The 19,546-nt window shown below is 57.5% G+C and overlaps 1 protein-coding gene across 1 annotated transcript; it reads right to left on the minus strand.

Moving 5' to 3' along the window:
* Window positions 1–674: 674 nt before the first annotated feature.
* ZNF335 (zinc finger protein 335) lies at window positions 675–18,478 on the minus strand. Its single transcript, XM_079719106.1, has 27 exons — window positions 18,342–18,478; window positions 17,421–17,671; window positions 15,848–16,088; window positions 15,066–15,143; window positions 14,315–14,839; window positions 13,293–13,439; window positions 11,749–12,001; window positions 11,478–11,655; window positions 10,744–10,856; window positions 10,443–10,461; window positions 10,193–10,309; window positions 10,042–10,118; window positions 9,799–9,959; window positions 8,844–9,076; window positions 7,845–7,938; window positions 7,626–7,720; window positions 4,895–5,154; window positions 3,851–3,962; window positions 3,390–3,764; window positions 2,462–2,604; window positions 2,218–2,381; window positions 1,973–2,076; window positions 1,802–1,879; window positions 1,508–1,591; window positions 1,359–1,424; window positions 1,194–1,275; window positions 675–1,101 (listed from the first exon to the last, which is right to left on the minus strand). The coding sequence occupies exons 2-27, from the start codon at window positions 17,619–17,621 to the stop codon at window positions 974–976; spliced, it is 4,128 nt and encodes a 1,375-aa protein (XP_079575232.1). The 5' UTR covers window positions 17,622–17,671; window positions 18,342–18,478; the 3' UTR covers window positions 675–973.
* Window positions 18,479–19,546: the final 1,068 nt, after the last annotated feature.

Below are 19,546 nucleotides of genomic sequence, written 5' to 3' on the forward strand. Positions count from 1 at the left end.
GCTAGGTCCAGGCTCACCTTCCCATAAGCCCTGGGCCTGCACACCCAACCCAGGGCTCCGGGATCTTACTAACTTCTCATCCTGTTGTCCCCACAACTGGGTCCCTGGTGGCCTGTGCCTACTCCCAGGGGGTCTCAAGGGTCCAGAGCCCTCCCTGCATCAATAATCTGCAAGCCCCAAACTCCCACAGCTGATATCAGCTTCACTGATTCCCTTGGGGAGCAGAGGGCAGGTAGCTGTGTCCAGGCAGAAACCTAGATGCCTGCTGGCCCTGGAGCCAGCACAGTGAGTGGGCAGCCAGGTATGTTTTCCAGTCAAGGGTCAGGAGGAAGAGCAGGTCAGAGGCATGTGGTCTGGGCGTGTGGCCTCTGTGCAGGCACCTGGCTATGTTCTGAGGACCTCTAGGCAAGGAGCCAGTGCTCCCCCGAGGCTGGGGAGGAAGCAGGGTCTGAACATGCTGTGGGGCTTTCACCAGCTTAGCCATCTCTCCCAGTACCAGGCCTTTGCCCCGAGGGTCTGCCCTACTGGGCCGCTGTACTTACAGAGGCAGGCCAAGATGCACTGCGGGACCGGGCAGCTTCCACCTGTTTCCACCCTTGTGGGCTGTGGTGGGCTCCTCCTCCTTCCTAAATCCTTGCCTGGTTCTGGCTGTAGCAGCACATGGACAAAGTGAGCTGGCCAAGGCTGGACTCTGGTCCCTTTATTGAGACTGAGGGACCAGTGGGTCCATCCAAACAAAAATATATTTCTCTCCCAAAGCCTGCCTGCAGGCTGGGGCCCCCAGCGTGTCCTGGCTGGGGCCCACGGCTGTCCCCTAACCCCAGCAGCACAGGTCTGGCTCCCCAGGAGTTACAGGATGCCGGCTGCTCAGTATCTGGAGATCCTAGGTGGAGCAGCAAGGGAGTCCCAGTGGGCCCCCCACCCCACGCAGGGCTGGCCCCAAGATCCATGGTCTTCGTTGGGCCCCTGGGGCTCAGTCATCGGTCAGGGTGATGACGTCGTACTCGATGCCCTGATGTTGCAGCTGCTGGATGTGTTCAGGCACTGCCTCCTCCGTGCTGAACAGGCCTTGGGCTTGGGCCATGGCAGCATCGGCCACCGCTGCCAGGGGAGGGGAAAGGATGGTGAGCCTGAGGCCCAGGAACCAGGCCTGGGCCCCAGGCCCCTAAGACCCTCAGGGTCCAGCCCCATACCTGTGACAGCTGAGTGTGCTGCAGCCTCAAGCTGGGCCTGTGTGACAAGCTGCTGGCCTGGGGACACTGGCACATACTGGATCTGGAGGAAAGAGGCAATGAGATGTAGCCTTACCAGGACCCCTGCCCATGGCCCTGGCTCCACCTGGTCCCCAAGGGCCCTACCTGGGACTCCTGAAGGAACGGCGCCCCTTGTTCATACTGGATGTGTGTGATCTGGCCCTCCTGTACCTGGAGAGAGGAAGCCAATCCAGTTATTCTCAAAGGAGGGCAGAGGATTCTCACTCCTCACCCGCGTCCCAGGCCTGGCCTACCTGGATGTGATGGCCCTCTGGGACCACGACGTATTCCTGGGGGAGCAGGTGCTGGACTCCGTCCTGGGAGATGATGTACTGTACCTGAGGAAGGGGGGAAAAGAGGCAGGTGCTGGGGCCCTGCTCCTCGGGAGCTCAGCGAGGAAGGCAGAGCAGGGGGTTCAGGGACACCCCGTGAGCAATGGCAGCTGGGGGAGGAGTTTGGAAAGTACTGTTCCCCCAACCCCCTCCTGGGAATGGGGGTTGGGGGGAGGAGGGCGGGCACTCAGGGCTGAGGTGGCGGCAGCAGCTCACCTGGTTGTCAGATGTCACCAGGTGCTGGACCATCTGGCCATCTGCTGTAGTGATCTCTTGGATGTAGGTGGCTTCCTCCTGTCAGGGCCAGGCCAGCTCTAGCTTCAGATTTCTGTGTGCCCTCACCCCTGCCCATGACCTGCCAGCAGAGCCCCCAGCCCAGGCTCTCACCTGATTGGTCACTGTCTGTTCCTGGGCCACAATGATGTGTTCCTGGCCCAGCGCCTGCTGTAGCCGCTCTGGGCCCAGGACTCCGTGACTGGACTGGAGTGCAGCTGGACAGAGAGGGGTGGACGCTCACTCAGGGGCTCCAGGGGAACCTGAGACACTCCTCCGGCCCCACCCTGGCCCAAGGGTGCCCTCTGGGGCAGCGGCTCAAGTCCTTTGTCCACCCTGGGGCCCCAGGCGCCACTCACTGTGCAGCGTGGCCAGCGTCTCCTCGTCACTGTTCAGGATGATGGTCTGGGTGGGGGTCTTGGGGGTCTGGGCCGGGGCCTGTGCGGTCGGGGTCACCGCCTTCCTCCCATCGGGACTGTGCAGCCGCTGGATGTGGAACTTGAGGTGCCCGTTCCGGTTGAAGCTGAGGGCGAAGGAAGGCAGCTCAGGGGCAGCCCCACCACACGTGCCCGGCAGCCCCTGCCCGCCTGCACCCGGTCTCACCGCTGCCCGCAGAGGTGGCACTCGAAGGGCTTCTCGTTGGTGTGGGTCAGCATGTGGCGCCGCAGATCCTTCTTGTTCTTGGAAGCGAAGCTGCACTGGTTGCACTGGTGGGGCCGCAGGCTTGAGTGCTGCGCCATGTGGGCCTGCAGATGGGGCGGAGTCGGGGCACCAGGTAGGTCAGGACAGATGGCTCTCCACGGACAGGGGAGCCAGGGACCCCGACCTCAGGCGCGGTGGATCTGGGAGGAGCTGGGTGAGAAGTACAAGCCAGACCAAGGTCTGGCACTGCTAGGTGTTGAAGGGAAGAGCCACAGGCTCCATCGTGAGGCCGCTCGGAAAGCCCCGCATCTGTTGACACTCAGTTCAACCCTGTGAAACGTACAGGCTCAAAGAGGGGCCTCTGAAGGTCGCCCCCAACTCTGACACTCTGGGTTCTGGGCCCCGCTCCCCTCACTGAGCCGCTGTGAGGATTCAGCACGCGCTCGGATCTGAGAACCGGTGATTTTCGGGTGAACAGACGGAGTCCCCGGAACCTGGCCTGCTCCACGCCGGCCCCCGCGCCTCCCCGGGACCCTGTGCCCTCAGTGTCCCGGACGACTCGAATCTCCCCAGCTGCCTCACGCCACCGCCCTTCTGCTCCTGCAGGCCCAGCTCAGCCATCACCTCTGGGACGTCCCCCCAGCACCCCAAGTCCACGTGACTCGTTCCCCATCTGTGCTCCGCCGTGCGCACTTAGTTCACACCGGGGACACTGTCGGGTGTTAGTCACCACCTGGTGTGCCTCCCCGCCAGACTGAGCCCCCTGAGAGCTGGGGCCTTGCTGAGTCATCTCTGGCCCCAGCGGGGAGCGGAGGACCTGGCCTGGGGGGGGTGCTCAGTCCAGGCTTGTTACACAAACGGGTGCCAGCAGAGGGACGGGGGCACCTACCCGGACCTCGGGCCACTGGCGAGCACTGAAGGGGCAGTCGGGGCACTTGAAGGCACCAGGCCCAGCGTGGGCCCGTTTGTGACTTTCCATCTCAGCTCGGCCGGGGAAGGCCTCGGCACAGATCTTGCAGGAAAACTTCTTTGACGACGCAGTGGCTGCAGATGGTGGCGAGGGGGGTACTACCAGGCCCAGGGCTTTACTGGCAGCAGGAGGGGGGGAGGCAGAGCCCTGGGGGCCCCCCACTCGGCGGGTCCCGGCTGGAGACGGGGGCTCAGGGCCATCTCTGGGCAGCCCCCCACACTGCAGCAAGGGCCACTTGGCTCCAGAGGCCAGGGCGTCTGGACTTGGGAAGGAGATGGAGCCATCTGCAGTCAGCTGTGGACAGGCAGGGGAGTGTGAGGCTCGGAGGGAGGGAGGGAGGGAGAAATGGGGAGAGTAGAGGTGGCTACCGCCAGCCTCACCTCGATGTGGTGCAGCTGGGTCCCGTCGGCGGCCATGATGAAGTGGGTGCCAGCTTCTTTCAAGGTGTCACTCGCAACCACGGCCTGGGCTGCCTCCCCGGGGGGCTCCTCGCTGTGGGCAGAGGAGGGGGGGTGAGGCAGCGTTCCAGGAGAGGATGGAGGGCCACAGGAGTCCCCTTCCCCAAGAAAGGCATCAACTGAGGAGTGACTGCACCGCAGGCTGACCCCTGGCTGCTCCCTTTACCAGCCGAACCTCCGCTGCCTCTTGCGTAAATGGCGACCAAGTGTCCAGAGATCGTCCTTCTCAGAAGCGGTCATCCCTGCCCCCTCGATGGGCATGCTGGGGGGTGGCGAGGTGAAGGGCTCCAGGGGTCAAGGCCAAGTCTGACCAGGTGGGGCAGGAGGAGAGGGCGAGTGGGGAGGCAGGGCTGCAAGGACCCACGGGCCGAGGGTAAAGGGCAGATGCCGAGGGACTGGGCTGCCCAGGTGCCGGCCCAGGGATCCTGACTCCCATCCCAGCTGAACAATCCGATACTTGAATTCAGGGCTTCCTCAGACTGCCCAGGGGTTCAGCGAACATGCGAAACATAAACATTTCTGCCCCAAACGTGCTCAGTGTAGAGAAAGCCAAGTGCAGCTGCAGGGCCTCCAATGTCGCTAAGGAGCCTGAGCTCGTTCCTAAAACGACCTCAGGGACCGTCCCGTACAAGGAGGACATGGGCGTTGGAACCACAGAGACCAGGGTCAGATCTACAGCCTGTCTGCCCTTAGGCGAGTTACTTCGCCTCCATCCTCATTTGTAAAGAGAGGGAAACATGCATCTCATGGGAATGGTTTAGGTGAGTTCACGAATGTCAAGTGCCTGGCACATCTTAAGTGGCTCTTGACCTCTGAAGGGACATGACACCCCTACAGCCCAATTGTTTTACGTGTATTAGATTTACCTCCTGCCAACTAGGCTTGGGTGGGCGGGGTCCTCATCTGACTCCCCCCAGCACACCTATAAATGGCTGGGGGGGCGGTCTCACAGGCAGCAGGTCTCACCTGTAAGGTGTGCCAGGAGCCGATGTGCCCTCCTCCATGGTGGGTGCCGTGATGACGCTGTAGCCAGCCCCGCCAAATGGCCCAGGCGCCAGGGTGATCTGCTGTAGGTCCGGGGCGCCTAGCTGGCTCTCGGCGGCCACGCTGGCCCCTGGCTCTGCCATGTGGAGGGCTACCACTTGGGGAGTGGCACCTGCTGGGGAGGGCTGCCCACCAGAGGATGCGAACCCTGCTTCCACATCCTCTGACTTCACCACGGCCACCTGCAACGGCACCAGCGGGCATTACGAGCGGGGTCTGTGGCAAAGGAGCTGGCGTTCAAGGCCCTTTTCTATCTCAGGGCCTCAAAGCTCACCCACGGTCTGGCGGGACCCAGTGCCACCACCACGTATTCACATGAGCCCAACTGTGTGTTCCTGGCAACTGGAAAGAGACTTAACAAGAACAGGCTAGAGCGTTACCGCCCCCCAAGGGCACTGGGCAACGTCTGGAGACAGGTTGCCACAACGGGTTGGCACCTAGGGGGCAGAAGCCAGAGATGCTACCAAACATCCCAGACGAGCAGGACAGCCCCCTCAGCAAGGAATTATCTGGCCCAAAGTGCCAAGGATAAGAAATCCTGAGGGTGAGGAACAAGCGGCAGACAATTTAAGAAAAAAGTGCAATAGTCAGAGCTCTACCTCACAGCCTACTCCAAAGCCTGCTTCAGATGTTTTAAAGATTGAAACGTAACACATAAAACTCAAGATATATTAAAAGAAAATATGGATATTCCTATAATCCTCAGGGTGGGAAGATTTTCCTAATCATGACAGAATATGTTAAAACCTACAGAAAAACAAACCATAAAATGAGATCAGAAAACAAGCTGGGGGGATGGGGGGAGATGGTATTTTTAATAATTCACCTAAGAGATAAAAACTGGAGTTCCCACACATACAAACAGCCCTTGCAAAGTTATACGAAAGAGACTAATAATTCAAAGGAAAAATAGATACAGGACACAAACATACGTCAGAGGAGAAATAAAATGGTCTATGAACATACAGAGACTCGATCCCTTTTGTGATCACAAAATTATAAACCAAGACCCTGACATATACTTCCATCACATGGAAGAGATTTATAAAGACTGATGCCCAGCGCTGGCGAGGCTGTGAGGAAGCACACTCTAGTGGTGGTCATGTAACTGACATAGCTTTTTATGAGGCGGCACGCCTTGGGACCCACTGATTCTATTTACTTCTAGGAGACTTTTTTTCCCCCAACTAAAAAACATGTTTACGAGCACCCGAAAATGTATGTGCACTGAAGCACCGCCTTGAGTTAATGACAAGGAAGCCACCCACGCATAAAGGACTGACGAAATAAGCTTCAGAACATCCCTAAGACGGAATGACGTGGAGACGTCAGGAACGGGGGGACGCGTGTGTGTGGCCAGGCTGTGCCTCACACGCTGCAGAGGGGAGGAAAGCTAGGCTGCCCGTGAGTGCGGATGGCGTGATCCCATTTTTTAAGGATCAAGAGGTCTCTGTGTTAGTGAGCACGTGGACAGAACGGCAGAAACGCTTATTAACCTGTTAACAGCGGAATCGGAGGGGCGGGGAGGCACCTTGAGGACTTTCACCTTCCGAAGAGAACAATTCTTAACGCTCATTTTGGGTTTCACAAGCATATGTTTTTGTCATCAGAAAAGCCAACCAACCAAAATGGATGATACTGGCATGAGAACGGCGGACAGAGCAGTAGAACAGAGCTTGTCTAGAAACAGACTCCTGTACCCGGGGGAATCCAGTGCACGATATAGGGGATGTTTTGAACCACTGGGGAAAACGAGAGGATTCGATTTATTGCACTGGACAACTTCTGGGAAAGAAATAAACTTAGTCCCCTACCTTTCTGCACACACCAAAAGTGAATTCCAGGTGGAGTAAAAATTTAAGTGTAAAAAATGAAACCCTAAGAAGAAAATACAAACGAATGTTTATATAATCTTGAGGGGAAGAGGCCTTTCTAAGGATGATACCACAGGCAAAAACTATAAAAGCCTGATACGTTGAACTATCTAAAAATGTAAAACTTCTATACACCCCCAAATGCCACAAACTAAACCCTCTGAAGAGTCCAGGTCCAACAGCAGGCTCCCCTCCACAGAGCTCTGTCACCCAGCAGCATGTCACTGTTCCAAGTTGTTGGAATTCATCATCTCAAACACAGTCTCCACCTTTTCAAGAGGCTGGGAGACGGGAGGTGCTAAGAAACCTCTCTCCGCCTTAGAGAAGCCTGGAGAGGCGCGGGGGTGTGGGAGGGAGAAGTAAAGACGATGAACCTGGGGGAAGATGTGCTAGGCTTAAGGTGCATGGAGCATGTGAGAGGTCGGAGCTCAGGAAAGCCTTGGCAGCCTCTGGGCTGTGGGAGGTGGCATGGAATGAGGGTGCTAGGCTAGATGGGAAGCTAGTTCAGACTCATGGGCACGGGCGGTGCTTACCGCTCAGCATGGTGGAGACCGCTGGTGACTCCGGACAGCGGAGTGGAGAGCCTCTGCCCTCCCGGGGCCTCCCTGGCACAGTGGTCCCCCTCCTCTGCGTCTGCCCACTGGGTTTCAGTGGACCTGTCTCCCAGCGACTGGGAGCTCCCTGAGGGCAGGGCACGTCTGCTCCATCACCAGCCTCCGCTCCCAGTGTCCAGTGCAGACCTGGCACCACGGGTACAGCCGGGCCGGGGAGGTGCTCACCTGCAGGGCCGCGCTGCCCAGCTCCCGCCGAGCGCTCATGTTCAGCAGCAGGTCCAAGGCTGTCTGTGTGGCCATGGCCGTCGACTCCTCAGCTCCTGGGTGGGTGGGACCTGAGCCTTAGAAATGGCTGGAAAACCGGCACCCAACGCCCTCCTCCCCAGCTTCCGGCCCCCACTGGCACGAGCCCTGCCCCTGCTCCCACCGTCCCTCAGAACTCACCTTGCTGGTAGATGATGGTGGCACCACCCAGGGTGTCAGAACAGAGCAGCGGGGGGGTCTCAGGTGACTGGAGAGGTGCTGCCTCGGGGGGGATCTGCGGGGTCGGAATAGGGCCAGGTGTGACAGGGGGCAGCTCAGATTCAAGTGCATTCACCAAGCACCTCCTATGTGCCAGACACTTTACAGCTATTGGCTTGTTTCATCTTCACACTCTTCAAGATATTTACCAGCTCCATGCAACACATGAACTGACTGAGGTTAAGGATCCCACAGCTAGTAAGTAGCAGAACTGGGACTTGAACACAAGACTATCTGATTCCAGAGCCTCTGTGTTCTACCAGCACATTGTGGTGGTCCATCTTTTGGGGACGGGAAGGGAGGGGGCAGGCAACATACTCAGCTACAAGACTGTATTTCTCAGCGTCCCTTGCGGCTGGGTAAAGTGTGGCCATGTGGCTAAGCAGGAGCTTCTGGTAAAGTTCACCAGGAAGGTAAGATGGACAGATGGCGGGCATCATTTCTGCTCTTCGCCCATCCCTTCCTCCTGCTTCTTGCCTGGGATGTGGCTAGGAAGGCTGCAGCTCCTGCAGCTATATGGGACCATAAGTCAATCACAAAAATGGGAGTCATATGCCTAGGACGGCTGGGAACAAGTATTGAGAAAGCTTGGTTCCTGACGACGGATCAAGGAGCTGCCACATCAGCCCTGGGATGCTGACCTTGGACTTCTTTTACATGAAGAGAAGAGTAAACTATCACCATAGTCAAGATACTGATATTTCCACGCTCTTGTTACTAGCACTGGAAAGCCACCCCTACTCTGAGATTAGGGGTGACATATCTGTGACCTCAGCTGCTCTTCACCACAATCCAGAGGGGCAGGGGTCATTTTGCTGTACTCAGTGTGCAAGTGAGGATGCCAGGGCTGGGAGAGGCAGCATCACACTGGCGTTGCAGCCAACGCTCCTAACCCCCTTGTCTGCTGCCTGAGCTTATTACCTCAGGAGGTCCTGGGGAGCTGGGCGGAGGTCCAGGGGCTGCACTATGCTGCTGCTTCAGCTCCTCAATCTGTTGCAGAGAGAAGAAGGGGCGACGGCGGGAAGGGGGCTCCTCGGGGTGGCGCCGCCCCCACTCCTCAAAGCTGCTTGCATGTCGGCACCGTACGTGCAGGCGGAGGTTCTTCTTGTGTCGCGTGCTGAAGTGGCAGTACTCACAGGCAAAGGGCTTGGCGCCTGCAGGCACATATGTAGGGATGCTTGGGCTTGCCCACCCCCTCTAGGAAGCCTTCTGTGACCCCCAGAACGTCTCCAACTGATTCACTCCCTGTGACGTGCCCCCAAGCTCAGGGAAACCCATGCCCTGTGCATCTTGGTGTGCCAGCACAGAATCGAGCCAGGTCTCCCCCTGTGCTCACAGCGTTCCCCAGTGCCTATTTTCAAGGTCAGGTGACCACATACTTCTCTTATGACTCATCTCCCAAAGTGTCCCCCCAGCTCTCTTTCTCTCTTCTTCCCTAGTGTGTCTGCCAGAGGGCTAGGCACCGAGGAGGAGAAGGAACCAACTTTTGTTGTCCATCTTCTGTGGGCCAAGATGCGATGCTGCTTTAGCGGCTTCCTCTGTCGAGGGCAGGGCCTATGTAAGACCTCTCTCAAGCCCCAGGGCCCAGAACAGACAGGGCTCAGGGAACAAATGGAACTCACGTTTATAACAACCCCATGGTTGGTACTTCTGATTCTCTCCTTTCACAACTAAGAAAGGCTCAGAGAGAGCCAGCAACTGGCCCTGGGCCACACAGAGAAGAGCTGGCTGCACTGGAATCTCAGCTGAGGTTAGAGTGACAGTCCCAGGGGGGATTCCCTGCAGTAGAAGGGCTGGGGCTGCCGAGGGGGAGGAAGAGGACAGAACTGAGCCTCCGACAGGGGGCCACGGTGTGTTGGGGGGTGGCTGGCCTGACCTGTGTGCTTGACGGCCACGTGGGACAGCAGGAAGTCCTCTCGGAAGGTGCGGTAGGGGCAAAAGCTGCACTTGAAGGGCTTGTCGCTGACGTGGGAAAGCTGGTGGTTCAGCAGCGCCTTCTTGTCCTCACAAACGAACTCGCAGAACTCGCACTTGAACCTGGAGGTGGTCGGAGCGGGGAGAGCTCAGCGACAGGGCGCGGTGGGACACCGCAGCCCCAGGGGCCTCCTCGGGGATGTACCTGCGGTTGGCGACGGCCTGGATGTGCGTGAGCAGGTGCATCTTGAAGGTGTAGCGCTTCTTAAAGGACTTTCCACACTGTGGGGAGGGGTGGCGAGGCGGGTCAGACGAGGGAGCCCCCAGGCGGGCCCCCTTCCCCCAGCCCCACCCACCTTGTCACACATGTGGGGCTTCTCGGTGCTGTGCGTCTTCATGTGCTGCGTGAGTCTCTTCTGCATGGGGTAGACACGGCCACACACAGGGCAGGGGAAGGAGCTCAGCTTCGGGGTCTGGGAAGGCACAGAAGGGGCCGGGCGGAGAGAAGAGGGGAGGAGAGAGGGTGAGGCCGTGCCTCCTCCCCCCCCGCAAGCCCCCAGCCGCCCTCAGGCAGGCTCCCTTCCCGGCCTGGGGCCCTAGACTCACCGGGTCTGGCCTCTTCTTCCTGGGGGAGAAAGGCACAGGAGTCAGACCATCTTGTCCCCAAGCCCACCCCAGACCCTCAATAGTGATTGTCCCCAGTTTACAAAGCTCGAAGCAGCAAAGAGACCGAATAAGGGACCTCTAGACCCTGACACTGCCCTGTTCTGAGCCAAGCGATCTAGGATGAATCACCCTGCCTTTCCCCCATCTGTACTGTGCTGCAAAGGGGGATGGCCCTGAGCAGGGGCTCAGTAAGGGGGAATCCGTGGTTACCCTGGGCCTCCACTTCCCCACCCCCACTGACCGGTCCCGGCTATGCACGGCCGCGTGCCGGATGACGTCCTTCCGGTAAACACTGGTGTAGCTGCATTCGTCACACTTGTAGGGCTTACTGCCCACGTGGTTGAACATGTGCTCCTGGGAGAGAAGCAGAAGGACAGGGGGCTGGGGTGCAGCCTCGCTTCCTGCCCACCCGCCCTGTGCCTACAGCCATAGAGTCGCCCCCTCCCCACTGCACCCCGGAACAACCCCCACTCCCCATCCCTACCGCAGGGGTCCAGAGAACAACTTCTAGGTCCGGGTCTGAGGGAGGAAGCACTGTGCGCAGAAGGCACAGGGGCTCTGGCCACCTGTGCGCTAGCCACCCCCGACCTCCACCCGTGGCCAGCTCCGCCTCACTTTGGCCAAGCCAAGCTGCAGTTTCCTGCGTCAGTAAAATGGGGCTCTCAACACCTATGACCTCGTCGGGCTACGTGAGACGATAAAAAGGAACCCCTTTCTTGAGACGCGTTACCGCCACCTGCTGGGAGACTTTCTAACGCACTGAATTCGATTAAAGCAGTTGCACTGCCATCTGCCAGGTGTGGTGGCAGTGAAGCAAGTCTAAGACGATGTGATGCCACCATGCAGCGTGAGGCCTACCATGGTGTGCCCTCGGCCCAGACGCGCACCCGTGACCTCCACTCCCCCTCGGGGCCGTCTCCCATCCAGCGTCCCTTCTCCCCCTGCCCTCCGCGCCTCCGCTTCCCTCGGCCGCACCTTGAGCGAGGACCAGCGGCGGGAGCGGTAGCTGCACTGCAGGCACTTGAAGAGCTGGGGGTTGCCAGCCTCGTGGGAGTTGACGTGGAAGCGCAGGTCCTCGTGGGACAGGAAGCGGGAACCGCAGATGCGGCACAAGAAGGGCCGCAGGAGGGGTTTGGGCGACTTGTAATAGTACCTGCCAGGAGGGTGTTGGGGAGAGGTCTGGCTGGGCCAGGGGCCTGGCCACTTCCCCCTGCCCCCAGCCCTCATCTCTGCTCGCCCCCCGTACTTGCGGTATTTCTTGCCGAGGAAGCGCCTGGAGGGTCGCCCACGGCGGCGGGGCGGGGCGTCCGGCTCGTCCTGGCAGGACGGTGCTGCGTTCTCCACATCTGACTGGCTCACACCGCGTTCCATAGGGGGCCGGTTGGCCTTGCCCAGGGCCACCAGGCGTCCCGGGCCTGAGGAGCTGGGTGCCTCGAGGTCTTGTGGCTCCAGAGGGCTCTGTCCAGTCTGGGAGCTGACCAGAGGCTCTCCTTCCACACCTGCCATGGACACACCAGGACAGATATGGACAGCTGTGCCAGAGGCCAGCCAAAATATCCTCCCCCTCACACACTGTCACAGACCACTGATGGGCCCGTCAGGTCACGGGACAGACGCAGGAAGCCCGTGGTTAGAGGGCAGCGTGGACATATGCCCCCTCCTGCAGCTGACGGGCTATTAGCACAGCACGACTTAAATGGGACAGTCTGGAGCAGCACTGGGAGAGCTGCGACCTCACAGCCAGGAGACCTGAGGGTAGGCTAAGCTCTGTCATCGACTTGCTGTGTGTTCTCAGGCAAAGCCACTCCCCTCTCTGAGTCTCATTTTCCCCATCTGTCAAATGGATATCATTGTTGCTCTAGTGACCTCATGGGAACGTTCTAAGGTCTGGGGAGCAACAGCAACACTTAAACACTGGTTTTCCCAACGGAGGCTGTGTAGTTGGAGGGAAGACGGGAGGAAGGTTAGAGACATCACCGCACACACTCGCAAAGCCTCTGACGTCTGAACATCCGAATGTGTTACCTATTCAAAAACACTAACAGCATTTCAATGTAATGTTTTAAAAATTCAAAATTATATGCTACAGGCAACACGGGTAACATTTTGTTTCTTAATGGGGTGCCAGGTTATTCAGGTGTGTTCCCCTTATGAAAATTCATTGAGCTGTGAATTCACTAAGCTGATTCACTTAGCATACATGTGCTTTTCCACACATATACCTCAGTAAAAAGTTACTTGAAAAAGAAGACTAAAAAATACAACACCCACAACTGCATGTACAAAAACAGCTACCGTATATTTTTTCCCTGTCTATTTAAGCCTTAAAAAACAATCCTAAGAGGCGGGAGATTCAAGAGGCAAAGTAACATGCTGCAGGTCACACAGCTGGTAGGTGGCAGAGCCGGCATTCACACCCTCGGCGGGTCTTTCCTGTCCCCGGCTTGTAATGCTCCAAGTCCGTGCTCCTCCAACATAGTCTCAGGCCTCAGACTTATTCTCATTTAGTAATAATTCTTAAAACTTATCTTATTAGTTCAGTTACAAATACTCAAACTTCCGTGCTGTGACAGCTTACCACCGAAAAGCCTTTTCAGAAAGCTGCTATATCCTAACTCTCAAGCTTGGTATGGGAGAGCTTTCCCCTTTACAAGGAGGCCTGCAGGTCACCCCGGTGGGTCTGAGACGTGCTGCTCTGCAAGCACGTCTGCAAGGGCTCCCTGGAAGCAAGCAGGGGACGAGGCCACCCCTGGGCCCCACCGCACAGCCCCTCCCACAAGTAAGTCTCACCTTCCAGGAGATCCGACGTCTCCAGGCGAGGCAGCTTCCGGGGCCGGCCAGGTCTCCTGCGTGGTCTCGGTGTACTGGGAGTGGGGCGCTGGGGCCGTAGCTGCCGGCCCCGGGGCTCATCCTCAGCAGGGTTATAGTCGCTGTCCTCTGTGGGGACAGCAAGAGAAGGGGGGCATCAGCCAGCTTCCCTGGAAAGAGGCCCACTTCCCTATCCCTGCCTGTTCCTCCCTTCAAACCCACCAGTGATGCCTCCTCCGGGAAGCCCTCCTGATGTCCCCCTGGCTAACTGTGAGCACCACTCTCTGGCCCCTGCAGTCCTTTCTCTGTATCTTTCCTAATACCTACCACTAGCTCAGATGGCACCTTTATGTGAATCAGGAAAAAGCACTCCTTCCTCAATACACTTTACGGCCATTGTTAGAAAACAGCTGTCTAGTCACTCCAGTCTACAAAGTAGGACTATGCTATCCATTGAGGGAGCCAGTAGCTCCCTCAATGGATAGCCACTAGCTCCATCACTAGCCACATATGGCTACTGAGCACTTGAAATGTGCCTAGTCTAAATGGAGACATAATTAAGTATAAAATACACAACAGATTTCAAAAAATTAGTATGAAAAAAAGAACGTAAAACTTACTAATAACTTTTTATAATCATTGCATATTGAAATGATAATATTTTAGACATAATGGGCAAATAAAATATATGACTGAACTTAAATTCACCTTTTTCTTTTTACTTTTAATATGCCAACAAAAAACACACGTGGCTTGCATTCTATTTCTGCTAGACAAATGTGAATGTGACCCTCTTGGACACAGTACTATTTTTCAGCGCATGGCCCGTACAGCTGCACACAAAGCTCCTGGTCCCAGAGCTCCAACTCCTCTATCTTATGCTGAAGGGACTCATGGCTGCGTGTGCACCAGTTCCTCTTCCCTGGCCCTCCCTACAGGCCAGGGGGAGCTCGTATTTGCAGATGTGGGTGCGGGTGACAGGCCCGAGAGCCACGGTAGCCTACCTTCCAGGTCATCGATGGCGCCGGCATCTATGATGTCATCATCGTCTTCCTCCTCTGGGCCCTCTTCCTCCTGGGTCCTGGCGGAGGCGCCCCACTTCCGCAGACGTCCCTTTTTTCCGGCGGCGGCAGCTGCTAGTGGTACAACAAGCTTGCCGTGTCTGACTCTTGGCACCCCAGCCCCACCTGTGCAGGCGGCCAGGCAGGCCACCATCAACGCACCTGGGCAGAAGTGCCGCTCCCGCATATGGCGCAACAGTGTGGCCTTGGCGCTGCTCCGGTACTGGCACATCTTGCACTTGAACTGCTGCACCACCACCACCTCCATCATGGCCTCCAGGCTCTGCAGGTCTGGCTCCTCGGCGCCAGAACCCAGGCGTGGCTGCGCTGGGGAGCTGGGCCCACCCTGCACCTCCTCAGGTGGCTCCAGGCACGTGGATGTGGACGTGGGGCCATCGGCTAGAGCCTCGATGGCTGCCAGGCTGTGGGCCAGGGTGGAACTGGACATCGGCGATGCCATGGGGGCCCCTGGGAAGGTGAGGGAATCAGAGAGGAGAAAGTGGAGGGGGAGGCTGGCCACGAGCTACAGCTGCCCCTCCCAGGCAGGCCCAGGGATCCTAGAACCCCACTCCTCACCAGAGTAACAGGCAGTGGAGAAGCTGCCAAGATCACACAGTGAGTCTACGGCAGAGCCTCCCTGTCCTACTCCCCCGCCCACGGCAGGGCTCCCTGGGTCTGGCGCCTGGAGTCTTACCATCGTCTGGTCCCTGCAGGATCAGGTACCGTGTGGTCTCGGACCCACTCCCCTCAGCACTGGTCACGGTGATGCAGCCTGGGCAGAGGTGTGAGGAGGGGATGCACGGCTGATAATGACAACTGTCACTGCCCACACTCATTCTGACTCACCCGTGCAACTGGGAGTCCGCTGCCCCATTGCCCACTTCCCGTCCAGGGCAGGGCTGTTGAGAGGTCTGCTGTGTGTGACACGCTGGCCCAGTAGCCAGTCCACAGCTGCCTACCTTTAACCATTAAAGGAGGACTGCCTTTTCAGGCCATCTCAGGCCTTTTCCAGGTGCTACAACCCTTACACGGATCATTATTAATGGAAAGTAGTTTGGTAAATCATGAGCACCCGCTCTGGAGTCACTGAGCTCATGCGCCAACACTTGCTGATGACAGCGGGTACATTAGTTTACGTCCTCTGTGGCTTGGCTTTCTCATCCAGACTGTGAGAATAACAGCATCTACCTTTGGGGTTACCAAGAGGATTAATGAACTACTGCAGGTAAAGTATTTAGAAGAGACTCCGGTACAAAGTTAGGTATCACTGTTTCTATATTTATTGAGTGCTTATCATATGCCAGGAACTATACTGTACTATCTCATTAAATCCCCACATCGTTTACCACTATGAGACAGGGTTACTGTTTCCATGTTACAAACTCAGAGGGGTAAGGTTATCTGCCTGAGTCTGCACAGCTGCTTCTGCAGGGAAACCATTATGGGGCAACTCCTGCCCCCTGTGGCCTGACTCACTCTGGATGAGGTCGGGCCCGATGGTGGACTCGATGATCTTGTCAATGGCCGAGCCCAGGTCTGAGGAAGAAGCCGTGCAGTCGGACACCAGCATGTTGGGGTCTGGGAGTGCGCTGGAGTGCACCAGGGCTGGGGGGCCACCTGTCACCCCTGCCACTGGCCCGTGGGAAACAGAAGATGAATCAGGGAGGTAGCCATGGGGCAGGGGGTCTGTGCTGGAGCTGCTCTCGGATACCTCCTCCTGGGGGATGGGAAACAGGCAAAGGGGGAGTTTAGGAGCCAGGGATGGGGCAGGGCAGGCTGCCCCCTACCCTGGCCCAAGGACGTGGTAGGTGGAGCCACCCACGCCCTCACCCCCATTGAGGACCAGTGAGAGAAACCCTTTCGTCACAGAGCTTCCCCAAGAACAAGCGCCAGGGTCCCTGGCTCTGGCCAGGTACAAGGCCCCACGTTTCCCACACCTCACACAACAGCCAGGTGAGGCTATTCTCGTCAGGCTTTCAAATAAGCTGTTCCCTCTGCCTGAAACGCTTCCTAGCATCACACTGTGGCTAACTCCTACTCAGCCTCCTCACTGCCGTTCAGCTGGTACCTCTCCTGGGAAGCGGACCCAGACCCCCAAAGCCAAGTTAGGACCTCTCCATCCTCACTGCTATAGTCGCCTGTGTCCCGCCATCACATTATGGTTCACTCTGCAATGCTACGTCTCCCAGGTCAGACTCCATAAGGGCCAGGACCACATCTCTCTTGTCTCCTGCTGTATCCCCTGGGTCCAGCACAAGCTGGGCACATGCTAAGTCCATCTCTGCTGAATTAATAAAACCCCTGGACCCCAAAGTGGGGGCTGCTGTTGTGCACCTCTATAATGTGATGTCCTGAAAATGATCACTATCTTGCAGACAATGACAACGGTAATGGCTGATACTTATTGGCTGCTTACCATGTGCTGAGCCCTGTGTTAATTGCTTTGCATATATTAATTCATTTAGTTCTCAAAAAAAAAAAGAGAAAAACCTATTGAGGCAAGTATACTTATTATTCCCACTCTATAGATGAGAAAACTGAGAGCTAAAAGTTTGGGTAACTTATCTAAGATCACAGAGCCAGGAGACTATTTTACAAAGCGTTTCCAAGAAAATGTCTGGTGGTTGCTCACAACAGAGCACCCTCAGGAGTAGGTATTTCTGCTCCGTTTTAAAGATGGACGACCGAGGTTCAAAGAAGTGTCCCAGTGAATCAGTGGTACAGCCAAGACTTGAACCTGGTCACCTGCATCCCAAAGAGTGAGGACAGTGGGTAGTGCAGTGGGTCAGCCCACAGCCTAGATTTGAATCCTGGCGCTGTGTCTCAGTTTGCTCCCCTGTAAGATCTGGGAAAGAGTGGCATGTGCCTTACAAGGTATGAGGCTTAAATGAGAAAATCCACGCTAAGGGCCTGGCATGGTACCCGGCTCACACTAAACCATAAACAAATATTAGCTATAAGCAAGCCTTGCTGGCTTCTTCCCCTTGGCCGCCAGGCACTGCTGCCTGCGGCCCCTGCCACCACCCACGCCGGCCAGCAATGTTCATACCAGAGAGCTGGTGCCGCGGTCCGAACTCTGCCCCACGCCAGAGTCGTCGGCCTCGGCTGGCCCCGGAGCGGCCGCGGCGTCGCTGCTGTCGGCCGACACGGCTTCCGAGGTGCCCACACCCAAGCCGCTCTCAGAGGGCTCCTCGGGCCGGCCAGGACCAGGGGCCGCGTCGCTACTGCTCTCCACCTCGTTCTCCTCCATCGGCTCGGGGGGCGGCCTGACAGGGGGGCCCAGGGTCCGGGGCCTTTACTCTGCGAGAAAAGGTGACGGGGGCTGGAACAGGTGGGCTTCATCCCGGGTCCCCGCGGCGCACCCAGCGGCACCCATATGCCCATTTCGCAGATGCAAACACTGAGTCGCCGACGGGGCGGGGCTTTCTAGTGTATTGCGAGAGGAGCTTCGGGAAAACAGGACCAGGAAGCCTTGCCTCCCAGTCTCGGGTCCTTCCCCCATCCCCGGAGGGTGGTCAGTGGCGGGTAATCTTGACCCTTTGCTCCTCCCCTCCATGATTCCCGCAAAGTGCTTCACTCTACGGGCCCTGTCCGGGCTCAGTGGCTCAGCCCTTCGGTCCCCCGAGCCCCCCCGGGTGCAGAGTCGGTGGTACAGCCCGCAAGCCCCCTGGGTCAGCGGCTCGCTCCCCCCTCCCCTGGTTCCCGTGCGGAGGGGGCTGACAGCGACGGTCCCGGGGCCTGGAGACTCGGGGCTGTCCCCGGCGCTGCCTGCGCTCCAGGCCCGACGCCATCTTGTGGCGGCTCCGGGTTTCCGCTCAGGCAAGTGCGAGAGCGACTAAAGGGCCTGGGACCCCGGGGCCCTATTCGGACAGCCCCGCCGGCCCGGGACCTCTCCACCGGGTATCCCCGCAGTGTGGCCCCACTTCACGGCAGGGTGCAGTGGGGCGACCTGACTCCACCCGACGCTCACCTGACGCTTTCGTAGCCGCGTTCCTCTCCGACTCCGGCATCGACGAAGTCGCCATCCTCTTTCCCCCGCTGCGGAGGGACCCATCGGCCTGCCGTAGGCCGGGACTACTTCCTACGCCGGCCCGGAGAAAGACAGGCTTCCAGTGTGCCGGAAGGTGGCCCCGAGGTCTCAAAACCATAATAGAGTTCTCAGAGGATATAGGATTTTACATGTCTCCTAGTATGGGTGACGGAGTCCTCTAGGGGTTGGGAGCTACTTTCTCTCCGGCGGAGGAATACATAGGAGTGGCTACGTGACGTCACTGCTGGGTCCCTTCCCTAGGCCGCAGGGCTGGGCGCGGCTAAGGCTGGCCCCACGTCCGGGGGCGTGGCTCCCAGTGGCCTGACCACGCCCTTCCCGGAACAGCTCAGAAAAGCGTGAAACTGGGATGTTTTGGCTTGGTGGGAGGGGAGTAAATGTTATCGGTCTTTTCGCCTGGCTTTCAACCGATTATTTTATGCTCTCATCGAACCCAATCAAATCCTTCCCGATTAGGTTTGACGTGTCCTGGGAAGAGGGGAGCATATAATCCTTGTTTTACCGATGGGGAAACTGAGCCCCCGAGATGGGAAGTGGCTGGTCCAAGGTCACATCAAGTAAAGGAACTTGGAATGCAAACCCCGATGGCTGGAGTTGGGGAAATGGAGAAGAGTCAGTGCAGGGCCCTTACTGAGCTCTGTACACGTATTTGTTACATAATTGAGCTGGGAAGTCAAGGCATTCTCCATAGCCTTCCTCTGCTCAGTGTAGATGTATTTAAAGGTCTGTAGCCTTTCAGAAAGGTATGACCGTCCTTCTGATGCCCGAAATGCCACTTTTGGCAACACCCTCTGCTTAATTAAGCCTTTTTAGCATTTTGCGCAGGAACCTGGCGCCCCGGTTTGTCCTGAAGTCTCTGTGTTGCATAAGTTGTTTTCGTCGATTGAAAAATACAAATTTGGCGGGGGGCGGGGTGGGGTGGGGAGGGCGGGGAGAATCTTAAAAAAATCCTGCAAAGAAAACCTATTTTAAAAGATAGGGTGCTTTGAGCTGTTATGATTTGTTGTACCTGAGTATGAGGGGGTTTCCCTGCTCCTTTCCTAGGAGCAGGTTTTTAGGGGGAATAGAGCATGAGGTCTCTGGATTGGCTGTGCCCCCTCGTTCCCCCTCACCCCCATTCAGCAGGA

Source organism: Hyperoodon ampullatus (assembly GCF_949752795.1).
Source record: "Hyperoodon ampullatus genome assembly, chromosome: 14".
Taxonomy (NCBI): Eukaryota; Metazoa; Chordata; class Mammalia; order Artiodactyla; family Ziphiidae; genus Hyperoodon; species Hyperoodon ampullatus.